Source organism: Falco biarmicus, chromosome 4, assembly GCF_023638135.1.
Source record: "Falco biarmicus isolate bFalBia1 chromosome 4, bFalBia1.pri, whole genome shotgun sequence".
NCBI classification, from domain to species: Eukaryota; Metazoa; Chordata; class Aves; order Falconiformes; family Falconidae; genus Falco; species Falco biarmicus.
Genome location: NC_079291.1, coordinates 1505155 through 1530840, shown reverse-complemented (window position 1 = coordinate 1530840; position 25686 = coordinate 1505155). Strand labels below are relative to the sequence as shown.

The following is a 25686-nucleotide window of genomic DNA, read 5'->3' as shown; positions in this document are numbered from 1 at the left end:
ATGAGGAGAAAACCAGGAGGAAGTCTACAAAGAAGCACTGACTTTGGAAACTGGAATTTATACGGCTTAGGAGAACTCTGAGGATGTTCAGAAATAAAAGACTAAAAATCCACACCACCAGCAACGCACAAGGTACAGGTAGGTAAGCACCAACTTTTTAAGTTAACTCGATAGTCTCATAGAAACAGATCTGAAAAAATTAGCAAGTTAGAAAAGAAGTGACAACATTAGGATGAAGACATCAATGAACTAGTATGGGCGCAGCACAGGCATACATACATAGTTTGTATAGTTTTCCAGCAGTTAGAAGATGTACACAGTATTGACACCCATAGCTTGACAAGCTGAACTACTTGGAAGAAATTTGCCATCATGTTGGCTGGAAACATTTACAGAACTATATGCTTATCAACCAGAGATTAATAACCATGTGCAACTTTAGAAGACTTATATAAAGTATCTTTAATGACTTGGTTCATGCCATTTTAAAAACACTCATTTTCAAGAAGAAAATCAATACATTTGTTGTATTGACTTCGCTTTTCCATCCCTTTCCACTCTTTGCTAATGGTTTGGCATCCACAGTATGTACAGTCTGATGCCTGGGAAGATATATTGAAAATTAATCCCAAGTTTCCAACTTGCTAATTATAGTGCACAATTATCATGAACTTCCCCAACCATCCCCCAACCTCAGTATAATAAAAAAAAAAATGAAAGTCTTCCTGTGAAAGCTCCCCAAAATGGCAAAGAGGTCACTAGCAAAATGCTTCTGTAATCTCTCTATATGGCCTGTTTTAAATTTATGGTCTGATAGGCAGTCATGCAAATGATGGAAGAAAGTCACAGGACGAGGGCAGCTATCATGATGTAGGCAGCTGTATAACCTATACCCATTCCCCATGGGAACCTTTATCATACTGCTGCCCTTGCTCTTTCCTGAGGAAGAATCTTCATTGCATTCTGGTAAGATTTCTGCAGGTAGGTACAAATGAGAATATTTTTTGCTCATATTTCTCATGACCCAGTCTGCATTTACTCACCTTTATTAAATGAAGAATCCCTGCATCTTAAGCTCAGTACAGTGTCATTTAACCAGACATTTCATCTTCATCAAATGTTTTGAGTTTTTTCAAATAATTGGATTGGGTCTGTTTTTGACAAGGCCACACAAAGTTCTTTTAGAGGAAGATGCCATATGATCTCAGCTAGGTAAGCAGATTCTTGAAACACATCCCCATCTCTTAAAACAGACAAGAAAATGGGCATGACTAAATCCATGTTATATAATATGCTGTATATACAAATTGAAAGACTGCATCTGTTTTTCTTATTACTCAGTTTAACAAGATTCAGTAAAACATGGAAGCAAAGCACCAATAGCCATCTTTCCCCAAGTCCTTGAAGAACATCTCAGCATCTCCTACTGGTCTTCAGGTCTCTAAAGTTTCTTCATTTGCCCCACAAGTGTCTACAACACAGATTAAACAACTTGTCACTGGGAAAGCACGGACTTTGGAGTTGGCTATCCACTTATCTGTTTCAGTATTATATTCAAGAATGTGCCCTAATCGACCAACACCCTGAAAACCAGCCAGGACATAGACTATAGATCCCACAGCAGCACACTTCACTGTTACACCTTTCCATGGCATTGGAGACACCATCTTCCATTCATTCATCTTGATATCATAATATTCTACGTTATCAAGGCCACCTACAAAGCAATGAAATAGGTAACTGCTTATTACATTATACTGTATGGACTAAATTAGAGCATACACATGCTTCATTAAACTTAAGTTTATTTTCAAGGTTTAGATTAAAACGTAATCAGAGTAAAAAACCCACCAAATATGAAAAAAGGTCACAGATTTCTAAACTAGCCATTTGCCCTTTTATAAATACAGAAACAGAGAAAAGTAAAAAGGAGACTGGAAGTGAGATGTGTTGTACAAAATTTCACATTATACACTTTCTAGACATTCTAACATGTTACTTCATCAACATAAGAACTAACAGTGCCAGATTTCTTATGGATTTGTAGCTAGTGACTAAAACCCAGGAATCCACCTGAAACTTCCCTATAGTATGGGCATTTTATTCTACAGGGGTCACCGAGTACCTTCACCTAAATTGGTCATTTACTGATAGAGGATGTCTCTCCATTAGGATCTTAAAATCATTGAACTTTGAAAGCCTAAGTCCCCTTGAAAAGGGGCCAAGGGCATCAAAAGTTACTAGAGAAGCGCAGATTTTGTGACTAAGATTTGCTTCTTTAGAAAATAGGCTAGTAATTGCACTGTAAAACATCTACAAACATCCTGTTATCCTTATTTAACAATTTTAATACGAGTCACAGACTTTTCACTTCCAATCCTGAATTCTTAGATCTGAGAGATTAAGAAACCTTTATATAATGTTGAGGTACAAATATTTCACCCCAGGTATAACTCTTCCCCACTGTATTACAATAAGAACAATTAGTCAGTCAGGCTAAAGAATATGAAGAGCAAAATAATACTTTAACTTACTGGTTCAATAGTACACACTTCTGAAATGAGCATTCAGTGAATACATTAACATTTTGCAAAGGGGTAGTCCTGGCTATAACTGATTGATAAAAACGCTTGTGCAAAAAAATGCATCTACTGACATTTTTGTATTAGAAATCAATCATCCTGGAATAGTTTTAGTAGCTAATTGAAATACAAGCTATATTCTAAAATAGCGTTAATCTGAAACCAAATATTCCAATTACCATAAATAGCGATTAATAAACCTCATAGCTGAGAATTCTCCATTCTGAATTCAGTTAATTAAAATTCAGTTTTCCTGGATAAGAATGAGAATAAACTCATTATTCTAGTTTTAAAGACAAGGACACATGCAGATTGTAAATGACCTGCCTATGACAGTGAGTCATATTTTAAAACTAGGGCAGTCAAAGTGCTCATTTTTTCACCACTTTAAAAAATAGCCGACTAGCTTTAAGTCTTTAGACTGAAGTAACAAACAAAGTTATTTTTCTCAGATGACTGGTTTAGCCATATTAACTCTTGCAGAACTGGGCTACTGTACAGGTGCACATCTGAATTCGACAGTACTGTCGTTAGTACAAAGTATCTTACTTTTCAAACTCTGAAGTGGGGACGTGAAAGGAGGAAGACAACAATAATTTGACAAAAACTTGACATGTTTTATGGTGCTGCTCAAAGTTTTTCAGCTGAAAAGAGTAAAATTAGTTATTTGCAAAAGAAAAAAGGCCCCATGAAATTTGTGTGACCAGCTAGAGAATTAATAGAATCAAAGTACCTAAGCCGTTTTGTCCACCCACAGCAAATATTTTGTCCTTTACAAACACCAGCCCATGATTCTTTCTGGCTTCAATCATAGGACACAGCTCAGTCCACCTGGGGAAAAAGAAAAAACCAAACAAAACAGGAAAACTCACTATTTAGTTCCTAGAAAGTAAGTATAAGATTCCTAGCATTAGGAAAATGAAATAACAGAAGAAAGCTGCTTAAGACAAACTGCCTTTTAAGTAAAACTACAAATAACTGGTTTATTACTGCTAAGCTCAGGAAAATTCTTTATGACATACAATCCTTCCTATTCATCTGCACTTCAGTTACTTACAGAGCGAGCAAAGCCACAAGTGACCAAAAAGAATGAGAATTGATACAATGCTTACGTTTCGGTGGCTGGATCATAAACTTCACAGGAATTTAGGACTCTTCCAGAAACATTGTTTCCCAGGCTTCCTCCGCATACATAAATGAGACCATTCGCTTCTACCATTCCATGGCTGCATCGCTGAGTCAGCATGCTAGGCTTTGTGTGCCAGCTTTCTGTTCTTGTGTCATAGCATTCAAATAAATACAGTGCAGAATTTCCTTAAAAAAAAATAGAAACCCACCAAAGTAGCATTAACTTCTATGGTTATCTTTCAAGAGAAGAGTCTAACAGTAATTATCAAATTGATGTTTTATTTGCTAGTTGTAAAGGGAAAGCTGCTTTCCCACCTCCAAAGCAGAACTAACCAACCTGAAGCTTGGGACTATTCAGAAAGTACATACTTTAATTCTTTTGACTCTTCTTCCAAATTATGTAAGTAACTTTCTAAAATTGCTATCTGTGTTTAAAAACAAAAACAAATTATGAAGATACTATTTCTTTTTTTTTTTGGGGGGGGGGGGGACGACACACAGCAATAACAGAGATGTATATAAATTATCAATAACATTATCATCTCATGCTACTCTCACTACCTGGAAATATATTTAACTTTCAGATGTGAAGATGAAACTAGCTTTGTAAACTTGGCACAGGTTCACGAGTCTTTTTCTCCAAGCAGTGTGACTTGCCCAATTCCCAGAATACTTGTTGCCTTTGGGATTAGATAGCTTGATTATGCCATAACATACAAGGCAGCTGCCCCCCACCATTTTACTTTCTTCCTGGGGACTGGCAGATACTTGTTTTCTGGAAGTACTCCTCCCTCAAGGGCCAGTAATACCATTACTGATTTCAAAAGCGATTTTTCTAATGAAAATAGATGGCAGCTTAAAGATTTGTGCTCAGGTAACTAGCTGAACCATAGCCAAAGCAAAGAAAGCTGGATGCAACTTCCTCAGTAAAGAAAGTTCTCCCATCCATCCTTTTCCCATTTGTGTCAATAGATAAATTCATCGAGAGGAGTTAAAGGTGTCTTCTCTTGTGTCTCTTTTTCTTTGGCTTTTTGCTTCTAACAAATGTGTCACACTAACAGCACTCACTGCCAGCTGGGGCATTTGAACCCCTAAAACAGTGCTATGCTTCCAGACCCAAAATACAGGAACAGAATTCTATGAACTACACATTTGTTTACGCCTACCACGTAATTCTCAGTATCACAAAGACCTGTATATAGTGGGACATTTTTTCCTTGATGTAAGTACACATCCTTATTGCTTTGAAGTTGTAGACATTCTCATCCATGGGAAATACAGTAGAACTGTCTTTAATTTTTTTAAAAAAGGTAAAAGCTTCTGTTTTCAGTATGCTGTCAGTATAACAAATATTTTTCCTGCACCTAATGATAGTGGAAGTATTCAGTATGTTTAGCTTCCAAACTCTGCTAGCTACTGCAAGAAAAAAAAAAAACAAACACCCAACAACCAGTATTCCCATCAATTCAAAAAGGGGAAAAAAACCCTGCTTTCTGTAATGGACTGGCATAGTAACTTGTTTTCCAAATCTCTTCAATCTGTGCAAAAAGCAATGCAATTTTAGACTTCTCTACAGCGTTTTCTCCAGTTAATGGTTTCATGTAATTGCCTGCTCTAATTAGAGAATGCTAGATTCAGAATAGACAGACTTTTCCAAACAAGCAGTGTTCACTGGATTCCAAAGAAGAAAAAAGTACAGGCAAAATAAACTCTTATTAGTTTTTAGCTTTTACTATTCTGTCCTGATTAACATTTATGGAAAGCAAAGTGAAACTGGGCAGTAACGTGAGGATAGATTTAAAAGAAAACTCCCTAAATGACAATTTCCTTACAGTTGTGTTAACTAATTACAATGTATTAGAAAATAAACTATACAATCAATGTTCGTATCACACAACCTCATGATCTGACACGTGAGAAACTAGGAAGATTTACAACATTTTGTAGTGTTCCAAGTTTCCCAATGCAGCCTTAGTTAAGCCTATTTCAAGGAACAGGAAAGGTGCTATTTCATATTTACCCACCAGGTGGCGGCCAGGAACCGTCTAATCTGCAGCTACCTTCGACTTCGGAAAATATTTTAGAAGTCGAAGAACGTTATCTAAATGTCACAGCTTCCCATTAAGTGACTTAGGAATGTTAAGCACCGATTATGACCCTTTTTTTCCCTGTGCTCACCTCCCTCCGCACCAAGGCAGAACTCAAAAAGATCTAGAGAATTTCTCCGTGGCTACAGGATTTGGGGCGGGGGTTTTTCTGTTTTGTTTTGGGTTTTTTCCCCCAGAACACAGCTTTTTCTAAAGCTCAGTATTTTTATGGATATAACATACCTACATTCCAACTTTTGGTTTGTTGATGATGTATCAGATTTAGACAAAATAAATTCTAAAATGTTGCATGTCACCCACTAGATTTTTTTTTGAGAGAAAACATACCCCAATGGTGGTTTTTTTTAACTATGATGAGTAATACCACCTAAAGAAAGTAGTATTTCTCCATTTACTGAAGCAAACCAACAGAATAAGAAGCTAACAGAAGATAACCTCTGTCATTTGACAGAAAATTTGGACAGATTCCTTTACAGGGCCTGGCAGTAGTTTCAAAAGCTCTTCCACTTTTTTTTTCCTTCTCAAAAAACCTCATTAGGGCCAACATATGTTGTATTCAAGGAATGCCATTGTCAAATGCAGCTATTCTGGCCATACGTCACAGAAAATTTTAAATCACTCAAGTTCTGTGGATTTATAGAAGTAAATTAAGAGCAGCATGGGACTCCCAAAACGTATCTTTGTCCCTAGTTAACTCTTAAGAGCTGCAGCATACTTTATGCTCCAGTTAATATAAGTATTAATCATTTCAATCATTGAAACCATTTTAGTTTAGGAAACAAATTGGTTGTTGGATTGTGGGGAAGATAAAATCCTAAATATAGGAAAACAAACTCATTAGGCTAACATGGCAACGTGCAGTTTCTTTTCAACAGTCATGCAAAAAACAGAAAACTTTCCAGGTATCTTTGTTTGTGCTTTTTTTTTTGTTTGTTTTAAAGATTTTTAGTGTCTTACCCACTTCTGAACCACCAGATGTATAAATTTTGCCCTCAGCAGCACAGGCTGCAAGGCTATCTCGAGGTGTTGGAGGTCCTAGCTTGGAATACCAGCTATCCTTCACCACATTGTAGCAGTCCATTCGCTTTATAGGGAAGAGCTGGGAACCACCCAAAATATAAACTACGTTGTCCCAGAAGACACAAGCTGCATCCCTGCGCTTTTCAAAGGGACATCGGATGTCTGTCCAGCTGTAATCCTGCATTACAAAGAACAGGTAATGTCTAATAGATTATAACACTTACCTGCACAGTGAGTGTTTTTCAAACAGAGCTTTTCATAGAGATTTAGATATGGTCAGTTTTAAAGTTCCTTTTCAAAATAAACATGAATATTGTTTGTTGAAGAATACTCCTCAGGCGTACTCTTGAAAAAGTCTTAGACACAGACAAAGTTAGCTGCAATGAACCACGACATCATGAATTTCTATTTCCTCATTCCCTGTGTGCACCCAGTACAGCTTCCCTGAAAAAGTTTGTTTTCTTTTTCCCCAACAGAACTGACCTCTTGCTGCTATCATGCCAGAAACAATGCATGCGATCAATAAAGCAGGATTGCATTTTCTTTTATAGGAATGGAAAAAGACATCTTACACATTGTAACAGATTCTTTCTAAAAAAATAAAATAAAATACAGAAGGTACCAAACAAAGGCAATGGAAAAAGAAGGTAATATCCAAATTGACAAGCAACTCAGTTAAAAAGCTCTGATACATACTTTATTACCATGACAACCAGAAGCTTATTTACAGAATTTACAAAACACAAATGATCTATAGCTATCCACAGTTGATAGCATGAGAAATACGGTAATGCTCCATCACAAATACTGGCAGTCATGTTGCCTAGAAACTGATTTTGCATGGATTGGCAAAATCAGCAAGTATCAAATATGGGCAGGAACACTACCCAAAGCCTTAAGAACACCAAACTCAGCAACTGATGGCAGACCAGGATAGCATACAGCACAAGAAACACTTCTTGAGTAATAGCATCTGACATATTCCATGAGCATAGTTTGTATCCTATACTGAACAGGAAAGTATGGGACCTTAACTGTTATCTGTACCACCTCAGGACGGTCTAGCTCAACCTGCTGAATAACCTTCATTGTAATGGTTCACACAAGACGTTACATCATTACATTTTCTTAGCAAGGACATACTTCAAACACCTTGGTCAGTGAGGAAGAACAGCGACTCCTACATGGGGGTTCAAAGAAAGAGAGGCAGAGCATGTTATAGTCCAAAACATCTTACAATCTTTTCTTGTAGCATCCCCCATATCAAGAAGAGCTGGCAGGTGCATGTGGCCCTTTATGGTGAGAAACAGGTCCTGGGGCATCCTAGAAAGGAAAGCCATACTACAGCATGGCAAAATAAATAGCTGCATAAATCTTAAGAAAATGTCTTACTGCATTGTGCAAGATCAACATATTTTCTAGCTCAAACTTCTGGCACTTTTACAAAAACCCCTGTTGTTTTCCTTTACTGTTATAAAGGGCTGTGATCGGACACACTTTTATGGCTTCAGTTCATAGCTACCATTTAATCCACACCTTTATCAAATGAAAAGCCATAATCTGAGCATGCTCGGCAGTATCCTCTTTCAGCAGAAGGCGGTTTAGGTCATTCTCTTGTAATGCTCTTCAGCATTACTCAGCACCATGTAGAATTGGTTTCACTTTATGCATTTATGTATTTTACACATTTGAGAATTAGGCAGAAGAGTTGCTTTATGCCACAGTCAAGACGTACACAGACTCGGGCAGTGGCAAGCCTCATTTTTGGGGGTCTGAGTAGGGAAAGACAGACCAAGACAGGTACATGGTGACACTTTCCCTGCTGATCTTTGTTTTCAACAAATTGTGAATGCAGGACACCAGAGGCAGAAGCTGTACCTTTGTATTTAAAAGCTTTTGAAAGGAGTTTCTCTTTCATGAGTTTATTTAATCACTTATTAACACTATCTGAACTTCCTGCAGCCACAACATCCTGTGACAAGACCAGCATGTGTAATTATGGGCCATGTGAAAAAGTACCTCCTTTAAAGACTTTCTCCCTCATTTTCAGCTGATACCTCCTCTTCCAACTTTATCAGGGAAAGCAGCAGACATGCCTAATATAGACAGCCTCCCCACTAATAGCTTCTTAACTACATCTCTATCACTTTATAAAAGGTATGCTGGTTCCCTTAATCATCAAGAACTAACATTGCCAGGCATCTGTTTTTACTTGTCATTGCTGAATTCTGCACTGTTAAAAAGTTAAAAGCTTCCAGCCGTTTCTGGTCACTAGAGACAGCAAATTCAAAAGAATAAGCTTATTACTGCCTCAAAAATCTCAGAGTCATGTATAATTTTTTATCAAGAATTCCTAAAACAAGAAGTATTTTATTCCCAGCTTGGGGGGAGGGGGGGATGACACTCAACTTTTTAAAAAGCATTTTGTGGAAAATTCAGTAAGAAAATTCTTCCCATGAGCATTAATAGGACATCTAGGATTTCTAGTAGTATTTGGAAAACAAACATTTCTACTCAAAACAGTGCCAGATTGCTCCACAGGTTTCATGCCTCTCTGTGTCTGTCCTGTTGCATCAATTTGCTCTCTTGATGAAGTACATGCATCAATAGAAATACCAGTTACAGTGCAAAGACAACAAATATAGACTTAAAATAATACTGCTAACAGTCTCAACAAATAACACTATATGCAGCCCACTCGTATTTAAAGAACCCTTTTTGACAACAAGGAAATGAAGATCAACAATAGACTAATTTTGTGTGCAAAGCAATCAGTGAAAATTGAGGTTTTTTGCACTAGACTTACAGTATTAGAATTATTGACATTTATATCACAACTGAATATATATTTTCATGAAAATCCTAACTTTTGTTTTAAGCTGTTTCTTTTGCTGACATAAGAATTATTTACTTTAATTAAAATCAAAAGTGAAAGACTAGGTCACTATTCAATCAGTTCAACAGACACAATTTCAGTTCTTTCCCAAGGTCCCAACCTTGCAAAAGTACACACACAACCTTAGTTCTCTACTCTGACACTCCTATCACCTTGTGATGAGACTAAAGCAAGTTAAACGTGACACAGCCCTTGCAGCATGGAGCCTTACATACCACACTTATTTTGCATGCACACGATGCTAATTCAACAGGGGATCTGGATCCTTGGTTGTTGCATTTAACAAGCTACTGTCACAGTTAAATAAAGATCAAACTCAGATACTCAAGCAAAACATCCAGAAAGGGACCTTTAAATAGCTTAGAGTTGGAAGTGAAGTCAGTAAGAGCTATTCAACAAGACAGGTCAGGCTAGCTAAAAATACTCAAGCAAGCATATAAGCACTAGGAAAACATTCAAGGAAGACATGCTTGTTAGAATCAAGATGTCCAGTTACCCACTTTTTTCCTTTTCCTTCCCTGTCCTTCCCCCCCTCCCCCATTAACCCACATGCAAGGTCATAAAGCTTGATCAAGAGGCAGTTGTGCAGTTTTCTCCAAACTCAATTCTTTTTTGGTGTTGCAGCTAGACAAATAGTCCATGAAAAAAAAAAAGCTACTTTATCTGATGCTTTATGTAGACTTACATAGATACGGCTTTTTGTCCACTAAACAAATTTCTTTGTAATATTATAGTTTACGTCTGACTGAAGATCACCTAACTATATACATAATTTTCCTTTTAGATGTAAGTCTTTGCCTATCGCTCCCACTCAGCATGCACTGAGATTATTAGTTTTCAAACAGGATTAAGTTTTCAGAAAACACACAGTGACAACTGGAGTGGTGTGTTATATTAATTTATAAAGACTGATAAAGCAACAACCGCTGTCTTTTGAGTTCTGACCACTGATGACGTTAGGCACTTAGGGAATTTAACCTATCAGTTAGGTTGGTAAAGAGACCACACACACAGTATGCTGATAATACACTGCCAATTAATGACTGGGACAATAAGTCTCAAAGCTAGTTTCCATCCTGCCTAAAATTAGCTTTGTTCCAACTTAAGTAACTGGAGATTACAAGAAAAGACACTTTGATCTGATTTCCTTCTAATAAAATAAAGGCCAGAGCATACCGGGTGAATTACAACTTGTTAAAATGCCAAGAACAAGTAACTCTTTGAAAAGGACGAATGCCCCGATCAAAGGCTTCCCCAACTCAGACCTCAGAAATAAAAACAATTATCTGTTCTGTTCCCCTCACCTCCTTGCCCCCAGTTGGAGTACTGGGTATCTTACTTGAGTATGTATATGGAGTAAAGGTGGTCATTATTTAGGAATTTGGAATTCCCAATAAAAATACAAAACTGGTAGTATTTTCTTCCCCAGACTTGAGTGGTGCGCTCAAGAAGGTGTCTTCAAGTTTATCTTACATAAGGGAATGGGAATGCTGAGTTCAAAACACATCCCAAGGGCTCATTCATTCCAAATTTGGTTTGACAGGGCTCATACTGGCTATAAAGTTTATACAGATAACACATAAAACTGTTTGAAGTCATAACAAGCATTTACTATGCTCAGTTAGAACAACCACATTTTCTGCAACAAAATATTACGTCTGTGATCTCATAACTTGAAGAGCCCTGATGTTTATGTAGCAACTTTTTTCTGTATAACTGCATGTGCTTGCCTGGTAAAACAGAGTATGGATGCATGCAGCTGGTGTTTCTAGACCATCTAGTCTGCACAGCTGAAACATACACCATCCCTGTGGTTTGACTTTATTCAGGGAACATGGAAACAAATTTCAGGCAAAGCTTTATTGCTTCCTGTAAATTGGCCATCTAAGTTTTTTGTTGTAGAAACTCATTCTTTTCCACTTACGTAATACTTTGTCCCAATTCTTCTCCTTATTAAGAACGATCAAAATTGTGAACCATTGGGATTTAGAAGTGGTTGCATATTTATAATAAATGCACTGAAAAAACGCCTTGCACTCTAAAACTGGGTTCTATGCTAACATATCAGCCAATAATTTAACTTGTGCTAAAAAGAAATTGCTTTGTGTTATTCTCAGAACACATACGTGCATGCACATGCATACAGAGTTTCATATATTCCTAACTAATTGCTTGATGTTTCAGTGACCTTTTATTTCCCGATGGGGGATGCACATACCAATCAATTCTCAACTCAGATGAATTTATCAGAACTCCGTATCTAATGTTGCCACTAAACAAACACATAATCACTCTATTCAAAATGGAGTATTACACCTCGGTACACAGATCTGAGAACACCTAAATTGACCATACTCTTCCAACTGTATACCCAAGAGGCAGGGAATACATCCTTCCTAATACCATTTTGTAGATCATTACATCTTAGTTAATATCATCAGCAAATAAAAACCACGTAAGATCACAAACAGTGAATCTTAATGCATTCTGAGGTAACGATTACCTTTGGATTAAAATATCTGCAGGACTGGGGCTGTGAGCCTCCAAACAGAGCAATGCGATAATCATGTTTTTTTCTTCTTGGCCGTGTACCTTCCACTAATTCTTCTCTGTCTTCTGGGGAAAGTAGATGGTATCGCATCCCACCTGGAAGGAAGACAACAACTGTTGCAGATCCAGTGCTGCTTATACATGGAAAGGAAGGTTTCAGAGGCGGAGATGGGGAGGGAGAAGGAAGGGAAGGAAGAGGGGGAAACCAAGTTTCTACATTACACATATACAGCTTTGATTTAAAAGGGAATAATGCACAGCAGCACATGAGGATGGAGGCATACACCCAAATTTACACCCTATTTCAAACAGCCTGCTCCATGTGAAAACAGGACATGGATATAGACTCACATTATACACCAATTGATCAATCAGCTCACTTAGCCAATATTAAGAAGCAACTCAATTTGTTGTATTGAAACGGGCAAAAGAAAGCAAACCTAAAGAAAAGGAATGGCAGGACTAGGAGCCTAAAGCGGACAACACTAAAGAAGGGATTTGATTCCAATGAGGAGTCAGCCATGTCAACTTCCTCACCCCTCAATTTCTGGTTAACAAGGAAGGCATCTCTAGTACATTGTACCTCGTGAAATCCCCTCACTTTTGTTCTCAGCTTGACAATGTGAAAATATTAGTTACAATTGGTATAAGAAAATAAGCATTCCCCTAAGCACTGCAAAGAATGCAAAAATATCAGTAACATTACAAGCCACTAAAACCAGACAAACAAAACCCCTTATTTCTTAAGCAATCCACCCAACTCCATGTCACACACAAAATGTGACTGAGATGTTGATCAGCCAATACTTACCAACGTACAGTTAATTTGAATCTTGCTCATTGAGACTGAAGGAAAACAGTTGTCTACTGTTTTTTAGATCTACACTAAAATGAAGCCAACTAGTTAACTGCTACCAAATTAAAAAACATCTTTCTAGAATATTTATTAACATCTAGGCTTTTCTTTCTTACATGATAAAATTTCTCAGTTGGTGTCTAAAAATAAAAGGGAAGCTCGTTCCCTACCTCATCTGCACCTTGAGCATGCAACTGTCTGTAGGCTCAATGGTCAGTATGTATCACGAGATAAAAATAGCACAACACATGCTTAACATTCTAAATTGCTTAGGAAAGCTTTATCGTAATCAGAATTTTGACATACAATATTTTTTATTAATTCACATACAAATATGAACAATATCAAAGTTACCACTCTGTCCCAAAGGCACACTAACACTTCCAATTACCCTAATGACTCATTGACAAAATCTCCATTCCATTACTTGTCATGAGTTCATGTCACTTGCTAGGAGAAAAGAAATTAAAGTCATAGTCTGTTACATAAAATGGGTTTTATTTACATGATAATCTGCTAATCCAACTTCAACTAAACACAGCATCTGAGAGGGAACACAGACAAATTTAATACTAAAATGTTGCCAAAGCATTTTAAAGCAAACAATCTTCAAAAATTCCACAGCAGTTTTTAAATTACACAGAACATTAAAGATTTCAGCTAGAAGTCAACTTACTGATCACCATTTTAAGGCATTCTGGGTTATCCTGAATAAGTGGTTCAGCCTGAACTGTTTTACTTAAGAAGTTCTTTGATATAAGAGGAAATCGGACTTTAGCAAGAATATCAACCATGTATGGCTGGCGATTTGGCTCATCATACTTCAGCCATCTGACTGCTGCATCATAAACCTTAAAAGAGAAGGAAAGAAAAGGATAAGGAACATCACCACACAGTAAGACAAATAACTAAACCTTAATGCTCCAAATTGATTCTTCTGCCTGTTGGAGATTAACTTCTACTAAAATACGTGGAGATCCGTCATCATCTTCAAAAAAAAAACCCAACAAAACTAACCAAACCCAAAAAAAGACAGTGCTCAGAAATAAAGTAAAACAAATGCACAACCACAGAACAAAACGCACCTACAAACTTAAAAAAAAACCCCAAAACCAACAAAACCAAACACTACTACTGCTATTTAACTTTTTTCTCCTCCAAATGGAAAGCATGAATCTGCAATTCACATTTATGTGGATAACCCCTGTACCAGGTTAAGTCTAATAAGCTTTGAGTTCCATAACATAACACAGGTAATACTTCACCAGAAATGCCAAAATAGCATCTAACTGACGCAGTCTCCCGAGCTGACAAACCACTTCTGTTATCAAATCATAGTGTTGGGGATCCAAATATATTGCTATAGCTGTGTCTTGGGGACCATTTAAATTAAAGGTTTTAGCTGCAGACTACCATAAATTTACCATTCAGAGAGCCTCTTCTCTCTTTCCCTTTATAGGAAAAGATAATAGGTTTTCTTCGGGGGCAGGAAGGACAGAACAAGGAAGGTAACGAAGAATCTGATCTATTTATGATTATCCTCTGGGTCAGGAAGGAATGAAATGAAAATCCAGTGTTACCTGTGTACTAAGATACTTCCATACTGCGCTCAGACATAGCAAGCTTATCTACTATGCTGCCACTTCCAAGTCAGCACTAACTTCATTACAAGTGATAGCACAGTCCAGACATACTCCTGTAGCTGAAACTGATCACAGTTATCAGTGGTAAGTGACCAAGATATAATGTGGAAAGATGTTTAGTGTCAGAGTTTGAGTTATTCAGAAGCACTGCTAAACCACTTCGGTTATAATCCTGCAAAATGACCACGGAGCAAGGGAGAGTAAAGAAATAAAAAAAAAAATAAAATAATTTAAGGCTCAATTCTACCAGCTAAGGAAATTCAACAGAATGACTAGGACAGGAACACTGTATCCCTTCATCAACAGAAACACGACTTGCATACAGGAAAAATAAGACAGCTAGTAATTAAAGCTACCTTCCTTTTTTTGCTAAGTGTAAATATGCTTATACTCTTTGGTGTAAATGTCAACTTTCTAGCAGTACTCCTGAGAAATAAAATTCCTATAGTATCACTGGCAAACTTTTGCAGTTTCATGCTGCACGCTGCCACTATCTTAAAGGAATATTAATGATGCCATGCTGCCTACACAACATTTCTACCACTGCTGCCAAGCTAAAGCATGTCATCCTCCCTTACCAACAGAACTTTAAGAATGTAAATTCCAAAGTGTCATTTTGGCTGCAAGCTAAACAATACTTTCAGCTTTGGGAATGTTACCCTGCGACCTGAACTTCTCCCAGCATGTGGCAAGAACGCTGAATTTCGACATAATTCATATTTGTACTTGTAACCAGCCAACTAACGTATTCAATCACCTGATATTATCCCCCACCCTTCGTAATTCTTATTTTCATCAAAGCTTTTTACTGCAACAGATACATTGAAGAAAACATTACTTCTCTGAAAACTAAACTTCAGTCAGGAAAACACCCATTTCTAAGTGGATATATATACCATCTTGGCTATGAGATCCCTGTTACACTTCAAAGGTATTAGTCAACTCATAATGACATACCCAAACAAACTTAAGTTACCTAGTTCAAGCACCAGAATAGTATAGCTAGAAAGGCAAGACTTCAGTTTGTTTTCAACAGATTTGACCCAGCAGCTACAAACATCTTGCAATCACCTCTTCGGGCTGCAGTGCAGACACCTATACTCCTAGTTTCCCGCAGCAGGAAGAACAAGCTGGCAAACAAGCATTCAGGGTTGTGCTATAAGCCAAATCAAGTTTTCCAAATGGGATAGCTGTGAATGTCATTTCCACCACAGGTTACAACTTCTGAGTGAAACTCCAGGCTCCTTTCAGCCACCTAAGGTTTTTTGTGTCCACTCCCTAAATAAGGGCCTTCCACCAATCCATCACCATCAAGGCATCAGTGTTTCGTTCATCTTGCTTCCAAACCCCTCAATTTTCCAACCTTTACTTGTGTACGCATACATTTCTATCAGAAGCAACTCCTCTCTGAAATGGGCTAAGACCATACTCAGGTAGAGACATGCAGACAAACAGTGCAGTTTGCTTACTACTTTGAAGTAGTTCACACTCACTGATAGCACGAGCCCCAGTCTAGGAGCAACTGCTCCAATACATCAAATTATTTCTGCTCAAATACTATAGAATCAGAAGCTCTACAGCTATCTCAGAGGAAACCGTTCTGCTTCCTCCCTTTATGACTTTTCTTCCTAGCTTGCTGAAACAACACATACAATAGCCACACTTGAAATATGGATATTCATTAGTATTTGGTTTTGACCAAGCTAGCATGCACCTTTTATTCTACAATTTAGCAGCCACTGTTGGTGTGCATCATATACTGTAGGAACATCAGAAATGAGATCCTTTAAACCAGTTCTTGATTAAAAAAAGTGAAGTTCAATGCTCTTAGCTGGTATGAAACAGGGATCTCACCTGGTCTTCTGCTCTCACTGTCAACGTATCTTGGTTCAAGAGATGTGTCACGCGCTTGACATCAAGTTGAAGAAACTCATCTGTCTTGTAAACTTCAGTGAAATGCTGATGGATAAAGTCATCTGCAGTGGCTTTCAGTTCTGGACAGTCTAGGCATTCTGCTAACACACTTATACCTATGAAGGAAAAATTAAGGAAAAAAAGACCCTTCCAAATCTGAACTGCAATTATCTTTAACGTATTAAAATAGAATAACATTACTGTAATTTCAGTGATACTTGCAACCGCAGTTTAATGTTTATTACCATGCTGCTTTTCTGCTTTTTCTTCCTCTTTAAACCACTTGCTGTCATAACTCATCTGCAACTCAAGACAAAGATAAGCACAAGCTGCTGATCCCCATCCCTAGCAAGCTAATTGGAGTCAGACTGGCAGCACTTGCTGTAGTAACTATCTCTCCAGCACTATTTCCTCACTGTTTCTTTCCCCATTACAAAGCAGGTAACAGTACCTTAACCAGGTCCGAGCCATACCGCAGCAACAAAATCTAACCGGAACAGCTTGAAAAACTGGATCTGGGCTTTCTGACCTCCCCATGCAGCAGCAGTCACCAACCAAGCCCAATTTCCTACAAGAGTCACAGTGAACTGAGACTTTTGTATACAGGTAGGACACTCGGCTGCAGACCAACATAAAAAAAGTTGATGCTGCTGCAAGGTCAGAAGGTTGGCATAAAGGTACAAATAGCAAATGCTACTGAGAAGCACCGTTTCCAACCTTCCCATTAGAAACCAGGTAGGCACAGAGCTTTTCAGCAGCAACTTTTCTCATCATGCTACAGTCTTCCTCCTCCTATGGAGGAGATGGCAAGTGGGATAGAAGCAATCACCAACCCATGGGCTGCAACTAGTCTGAGCTGTTCCAAGTAATAAAACACAATCCAGAAACACAAAATCCAAGTGTCTAACCTCTTGACAAAATGTCAAGATATTAAAAATAAGCCATGGTTTCTTTCAAATACACTTTTTCTTAAGTGAGCAGTGGACTTGCCTACAAGTCCACAAAGAACATATTTCAACTTGTAGATAAAACTTTGAGGAAAAACTGATTTAATCTTTATCTCCCTTTTTGCTATAGATTAGCAACAAAGCTTGCAAGTGTTAAGAGACCACAATAATTTCCTAGTTAACAAAAACCACACAGGAGCTAATATGACTCAAAGCAAGTTTAAGTGGCATTTTCCTTAGAAGGCAAAGTCTTTCTTCCAGAAATTGTATCACAGCCACAGCTGTGCTGCACCAGTGTCAGTTGAATCATTGTAATTCAGATATTCTGCAAAACATTTCAGATATCATAAACATCTGTAACATGATTCAGTTGTTACCAGAATTAAGTGACAAATGTCAATAAGAAAACTTATAAACAAGTTTATATTTATTCTCCGATTAAATAAAGTGCACCAAATCTTAAGCATGAAAAAGCATTTAGTTCTGCTTGTTGTTTACCTTTTTATAACACCGAGTTCACTTTAGGGCTACAGAATACACTAAGTATTAATCCTCCCCAGATGACATTCATGGATTTCAGTCAAAATGAAGAGCAACTAAAACCAAAAGTAACCTAAACTTATCCTGTTCATATTTTTAGAAGATATGCTGCTTTTGTAGAAATTACAACTCTGCCAAATCTCCAGGTACAGTAACAACTGGAAGCTTCACTTTACTAAACAGCTGAGGTCCTCTAATCAACAAGAAGCTCCAGGGTGCTGCCAAGCTGGGGTGAGACCTAGCACAGTTAGTGGACCCTGACTCTGGTGAGACAACTGCCAGATTATTTTATCTATGGCAAGGAACAACGGTTCAGATTGAGTGAAAATATTTTTACATGCCTGCATTTAGACAAATATTACTGTCTTTTACACAATATTGTCTATTTTTCAGGAACAGCAAAATTTAAAAAACCATCCAACCAGTAAATTTAAGTCTGCATTTCTCTTACCAAGACAATTGGATGCATCAACTTGTTCTTTTAAGAAGTCCACACACATTTTCTTCACAGGTTCAATTTGATATTGGTTTGCTGCATCTAGTAGAGACTGGACATTATTGCTGTTAACTGAGATTCTGCAAAACAGAAGGTATAAAAATTAGCGTCATTAAAAATAGCTGCTGTTGTAGCTAAAAAGCAACTTACACCAACTCACATAAAAGGCAAAATTATTTCTCTGCTATTTAGCCAAGAATCTTTCACATACAGTCTGAAGACACAACCTCTGTTCATGATCTCTCCACATTTCTTTCAACTGCCCTACTTTACTGAGGACGGGCAAGAAGTAACCAGTCTTGGATTCTGAAGAACAAGCCTCTGCAGTACCATACTATTGCTTTCATTTGTGTTATTAGCCACTTTCACAAAACAGAAAATGAACAGAACCTTTTTTTCTCCTAGTCCTAAACAGGCATCAGCAAAATCTGTCAAAACTCATTGTCGAGACTGGTCTGGCTGATTTACCTAGAATAGACAAGCAGAACAGCCAGTCTGGCAGTGCTTCAAGAGAAGGCAGAGCCCACAGCAAGAGCCTGGGCACCAGGGGAAGTAACCATATGGCTGGGGGCTGACACTGACTGTTCTCTCACCACTGATGGAGCATGCAAGATTCCTCTCAAAGAAAGAAGAAAGCCTTCCTAAGGAGACTTAATCCCACTAGTACAAAGATGAAAGGCCTGCTACCCATCAGTCACGAAGTACCGTTTACAATCCTAGTCAACTGCACAAGCTCTGTTTAAAAAAAAACCAACCAAACAACACTAAACACATGGACAACCTGAGACAGGAGGGAAATGCTGTTCACAGAACAGTTATCCACCCTGCCTGTCCTGAGATGAAGGCTTAACTCCTGGAAATGATTCTGTGCAATAGATACCACATCTATAAAGAGAAACCCTGCTGATAATCAGTAAAGGCCTGAATTTCAGAACAATGGGAAATACCATTTGACTCCAACACTTAAGACAAAAGCTTGAAGTGCTTTGAATTGCATTCTGGATATGACTACCACTCTCTTTAGACTGTACGGCTTCCTATGACTAAATAAAAAGGAAAAGGGAAGTAGAGGGTCTAGTCACATCAGGCTTTAAACAAAGTAAAGAACTGTAATGATAACAAAACTGATGAAGCAAAAAGCATTATTTTAAGATTTTTATCAATTACAAGTGGCACACTTTCTAGAAAGTGTCAGCTTTACATAACAAAACTACCTTGCAGTATAAGCAAACTCCACGAGCTGTTCAATAATGTCAGGTTCTGCATCTTTTAGCTCCACTTCAAAGGACTTTGATTCAAGCATATTTGCTGCAAATAGATTAAAAGACAAACTACATCAATAAGCCACTCTAGTTATTGTACATTTTGCAAACAGTAGAAAGTAAAGTGATTATACCAAGTGGGAACCTGCTAAAAACTGCAGTTGATTGTGGTTCTCCCAGGATTACTAGTATTAGCAAGTCAGGAAAGAAAGGAGGTAGCGAGACAAACAAGGTAACTCGTTGTGTATACATGCTTGTATTACGTAAATTATGATAAGCTGTATTCAACAGAAAAGGTCATAGATGCTGTTGACTGCAGTGCAGACTGCCAAGTTAGCATTATTAGAAACAGAAAGCACACACTGCACTGTCGAAAGCTATTTCCACATTCAAGCTGATAACAATAGAGACAGCTTCGAGCTCCCCACATCCAGACACGGCACTGTAAGTTTGCCCGCAAATGGTTACAAACAGACCACTGGAAGGCATGGTTACTTTACTTCTACTCTACTTTAATGTGTGTTTTATAGCATAATAATTTTACAGTTCATGGGGTAAGGCATACAAAAGTAAGACAGATACTACATAACTGAATTTGTAAAGACAGCATAAATGCAAGAATATTTACACTTCTGAAAGCCTGTTTCATATGTGGGAGTGCCTAATAGCGGGAAGCAATGGGGCGGACAGATTCTGTCATGGGAGTAAAAACTCCCAATTTTCAAGTTAAGGGAGGGAGACCAATACAGTGTATGGGCCCCAATTAGTAAGAAAGCTTACATATGAAGTAACACTTGACTTGACCAAAAAGTAGTTAAAGCAAAAACGAAGGGAACCGTGAACAGAAATTAATGGAAGGACAACACAAAATGAGGAAATTTTCACTTATCCATGAAATTACTCCCTTTCATAAAATAAACAGCTTGTCAGCCACAAGTCTAATAGGACATCATCAGGAAAGCTTATAAACAATTTTGAAGAGACTTACTAGTAAACATCAAGTTAAAAAAATGACTGGCTGAAGCAAGCACAACACGGTGAGCTGGGATCTTTCTTTCTTGAACCATAAGAATGACATCACATAGCGTTTTCTAAATCAGAGGAAAAAACAGAACAAAAATGCAACAATCAGCATTTTCAAAAATCTTTCAACAATATTTCTTTAAAAACAGCTTACGGAAATTCATTGCTTTTCTTAATCCACACAAGAGCACTATGTAATAAAAAGGTTTTCTGAAAGTAAAGTTAAATTCAGTAATCTCTAAACTAGCAAAGTTCGGTTTACCCATGAACTTGTACCTTAAGGATGGTCACAGGCAACATGAACTCTGATTAAAGGTTTTCCTGGGGCATTCACATCAGTATCCAATAACATAGGCCCTGCAACATCTATCAGGGGCTGCATTTATATTACACTCTTTTCATCCATCAGTGGCTTTCTTCTCTACTTTGCTGTTGGTTTTCAAAAAAACCTCATAGGAACCTCATATCTGGAGATAGCCATCATGTTGCCCAACCAGAGCAAACTTGGAAGTTCAAAGCATTCAATGGAACATTCTGAAGAAAACGGATCCCCCAAAATACCACTTCTATGGAAGCGTTTGACCAGTAACACTGGATAAGGGACTAACTTCCAGACAAAAAAGTATTTTTATTTCTCATTTGTTTTCTCTTTGTATGTAAGCGGTTAGTTTCTCCCCTACACATACACTAGAAGGAGAAAGGAAAGTGACAGAATTATAAAAGTTGTCAGGAGACACAAGAGGAAAGTGTGGAATTGGGATAAACCCACATAATTTTAATATATTCTCAAAAAGTATCCTTTCTAAGAACATACTGCCTGAAATAAATGCATACCATACTACAGTTAACATATTATACCAACCTCTTAATTGGGAAAGAGAAACCAAGCAGCACTGCTTCCTAAAAACAGGAATTCATTTTTGACTACCACCTTATGTTCATGGAGCTACCTTCAGGAACACCTACCTACACCCATCCCAACACTAACCCCAGAAAAAACCCATTTCTACTGTGGGAAGTACATATGTGCTTAGAACTGGGTGAGAATGTTTTCCAAATAGAGACAATATTATCTAGGTTACACCTCACAAGACTGATAAGCCATATATACAGCCTCATAAACCTATTTTTTTAGTTTCTTGAAGGAAAGGACATTCAGAAGCATGCATTGGACAAAAAATAATTTTTTTAAAATGTTCTAATTAGAAGTCTGATGGAAGGGTGACATACAGCTTCCTTTGCACATCTGTAGCTTTAAACCATTTAGGATTGAGACAACAACAACAAAAAAGAGAGAATTTGAGAAAAGTTTCAGAGGAAATCCTTTTAAATTGTCATTCCTAGTACATCTGGTTCAAAACAAGCATTGGAAACTAGCAGTACAAGATAGCAAAGCTTGGCCACAGGATTTTATGCTAAGACTTGCAACTGTTGCTTGAATTCCATATTGCATTTTTAAGAATCATTCAGTGCCTCAGCTCAGCATCTGAAGCATCTCTGATATTCTACAGCCTCTCTGGGTGCAGGAAGAAATATTTGTTAACCAAAACAGACCATTATTTTAATTCCTTTCCCTCAGATGTTTCTAGGTGTGACTGTTCCATTTCAACTAATGCTCTTCTGAGGATTTCTGTACTTCTTTCCAGAAGGTGTCACTGAGTCACCTCAATGAGGCAATAGATGACTGGTGTCACACCAACCAGAGGACACACCCGAACATAAGCTTGCATGAGGACTCTTCATCTTCCAAATAACAGGTTCACCAAGACCTTGCAACTCCGTCCCAGCTTCATTCTCAATTATTTCACTCTTGGCTAACCTCCACTCGGCTGCAAAGTTTCAACAAAGGATTTATGCACATGCTGTTGAATAGCTCTGTAAAACCCCAAAAGATGTAGGCCATCTCGTGTTGGAGATGAGCAAGTCCTCCACACACTAAACACACCTGCCCCCAACGTCTTACCAGTACTAAATGCAGGTGTGTCCATAGTTTAAACTCTATAGATTTTATAGATGCTGCCTCTAGATCCCAGCACACACACAAAGCAGCCTCTAACATTGGCTGTACCTTCCAGTCAGCCCATTTTCCTACAACACTAAACTAATGCAGATAAATAGCTAGTGCTCCACGTGCATCTTGCTAGTTCCCTCACAAGAAATTCTTAACTCTCATCGTATTTAGGTTTTATAACCACAGCATAGTTCTTATCAAAATAAAAGAAGAAAGAGCTGCCTGTAAATCCTCTTAAACTTTAGCACAACTAATCAGCTGAACTAGTACATTTTCCTCTGGCCCCTGCTGACTTCCTAATTTTATCCTACATAATCACACACACCCCACACCACTCCCCCAGTAATAGGTAACCTCCTCTTACAAACTCCTAAAAAAGCATGAGTGTCATGAATTACACAAGAATTTCTCAACCAGTCAGCACTGGCTGGGATATGCAAAGCCACCACCTGCAGTCAGATTAGATGTTTCTAGGAACTCTTGACAGCAGGCAAAACTCAGTTGTACCTCCCCAGGCATAACAGATTTTGAAATTTGAATTGGAAGCGCACACGCAGATTTCACAGCATTTAATCCTGATCCTCCCTCTCCCTATTTAGAGTAACTTATAACTAGATGATAGTTGGCACTATACTATACTGAAAGACGACGTACTTACACAGACCAGCAATATGATGCTACACTGGAGTAGTGACATAGTAAAGCACTGCTATTTTTGCCTGTGCTAAGGGGCTGTACATATATGTAAGGGAGGGCGATATTTCCTCTGCCTACTTACAAACCGCAACTGTATCTGGCATCCCCTTGGTAACAAGGGGAGAGAGAGGTATGAGCTAAACTGTCACGAGCAGAGTTCTGATCTCAGCTACACTTTGGAATATGTTTACCCAATCAGAATAGAAACAAAGCCTACACTGAAATAGCAGATCATAGCCTTTCCCTACCTGAAGCCACTGAAACCGATTTGTTTTTTTAAACATAGGAGCTTAGATGCATGAAATGGTTTATGCAGACAACACACCTGATGGCGTACTAGTGAGAGAAGAGGGCCGAAGTGCTAGAGAAGCAGAATCAACACTCTGGTATCACTTGCTAGGCCAGGACCCTGACTGCTGATAAACAAAGCACTAAAAGCTGGACTGAGCCTTTGGCAAGACTAACACTGGGAGACAAGCTGCTAAACCCCAGAAGATCCAACACACAACAGTGCCAAGTACAAAGCCCCCAAATGTTCTCGAGCACCTAGCTTCAGGGTCAGCTTTAATTCTGACTCCACATCACTGTTTTTAAATGAACCACAGTACCACAGTCAAGCCAGTTCCTCCTCCAAGGAGAAAGATTTCCTCGTATGAAAGGAGCTACACGGATCATCTTTCTGCTCTTGTACCAGAAGCTTTTTAAGAAAAAAAAGCACTTCTTTCAGTTTGAACAGCTTAACTGAAACACACTTGCATGATTGTAATTTTAGTTACCACTCTTGCTTTATTGGTAAGTGGAAGGGTGATATTTTAACAATCATTGACTATTGACCTAGAAGCCAATCAGCCCAGAAGTTCAGAATTTGTAAAGATGAGGCCAGTAGCCCCCTACAGTGCCACTGGCTGCCTGGTGTTCAGCATGAAGCACAAGAAGCGCTACCTGCGAGACCAAACCATGGCTCCATCCATCCCTCTCCTCCTGCTGCAGCTTCACTACACCCATACTCCGCACAGGGGTACACAGTCCATTTGTTTACAGCTCCTGGTTAAAATGCTGGATCACCACGCTTAAAAACCAAACTCCCCTCAGGTTTCTGTGGTTTCTGTTTGGAAAGGGCTATGCGAATACTCTGAGTGGGGAAACTCAGCCGTCAACTGCAGCTTAACTTCTGCCCGACTGCAGGCAAGATACTACAGGATAAGGCAGCCGATCCGCCGCGCCTGCCGCCTTCAGCACCGACAAGCTGCTGCAAGTAAAACCTGAACTTGTTACGCCTGCCATGTCGGCCGGGGCTCCGGCCCGCAGCCGGCCTGACGCGGCGGCACCGGCCCGCCGGGCGCCCGGGGCGGGGCTGCCCACCGCAGCCAGGCCCGACAGACGGAAGCCCCGGGCAAAGCCTCGCTCGGCAGGCGGGCCCTGCCCGCAGGGCAGCTCTGACCCTGCCGGCGGGCGGCACGGTGGGGCTCGGGGCTCACACCGGTGTCTGCGGGCGCCCTGCGAGGCGGCGGAGCCGGGTGGCCGCCGCAAGCCCCGGGCCCCCCGCCGCGGCCCGCGATGGAGCCGCCGGGCCGGGGGGAAGCCGCCGCCGCCGTACCTGCTTGCGCATGGTGTTCATCACTCCCATGAAGCTGGCCAGCAGCTTCGCCTCCTCGCGGGCGGCGAGCTTCTTCTCCGTTTTCTTCTTGCTGCTCTTCTCCGACCCGGGGGTGGCCATGCTCCCCTGCCCTCACCGCCGCGGACAGCGGCCGCCCGCCACCCCTGCCGGGGCACATGCGCCGCCGAGGCGACGCCCGCCAGCTGCCGGGCGGCGACCAGCACCTCCCGCCGCTAGGCACCGGGTAGCGCGCGGGCTAGCGGGACCGGGACGTGCCCCGCTCCGGCGCTGCCCCTGCCGCCCCGCCGACACCGCAGCGACGCTCTCCGCGGCGGAAGCCGCCTTGGGGCGAGGGGCGGGGCGAGGCGCGCTGACGCCATCGGCCGGCGCGCGGCCCCCACGCGGGATAAACAAAGA

General features: G+C 39.5%; 1 protein-coding gene across 1 annotated transcript; it reads right to left on the bottom strand.

Moving 5' to 3' along the window:
* Nucleotides 1-447: 447 nt before the first annotated feature.
* KLHL7 (kelch like family member 7) lies at nucleotides 448-25607 on the bottom strand. The gene is made up of 11 exons (XM_056334163.1): nucleotides 25270-25607; nucleotides 20931-21033; nucleotides 19895-19988; nucleotides 18636-18760; nucleotides 16638-16813; nucleotides 13817-13991; nucleotides 12238-12380; nucleotides 6776-7016; nucleotides 3695-3896; nucleotides 3316-3413; nucleotides 448-1717 (listed from the first exon to the last, which is right to left on the bottom strand). The coding sequence occupies exons 1-11, from the start codon at nucleotides 25387-25389 to the stop codon at nucleotides 1434-1436; spliced, it is 1761 nt and encodes a 586-aa protein (XP_056190138.1). The 5' UTR covers nucleotides 25390-25607; the 3' UTR covers nucleotides 448-1433.
* Between the last annotated feature and the right edge of the window lie 79 nt (nucleotides 25608-25686).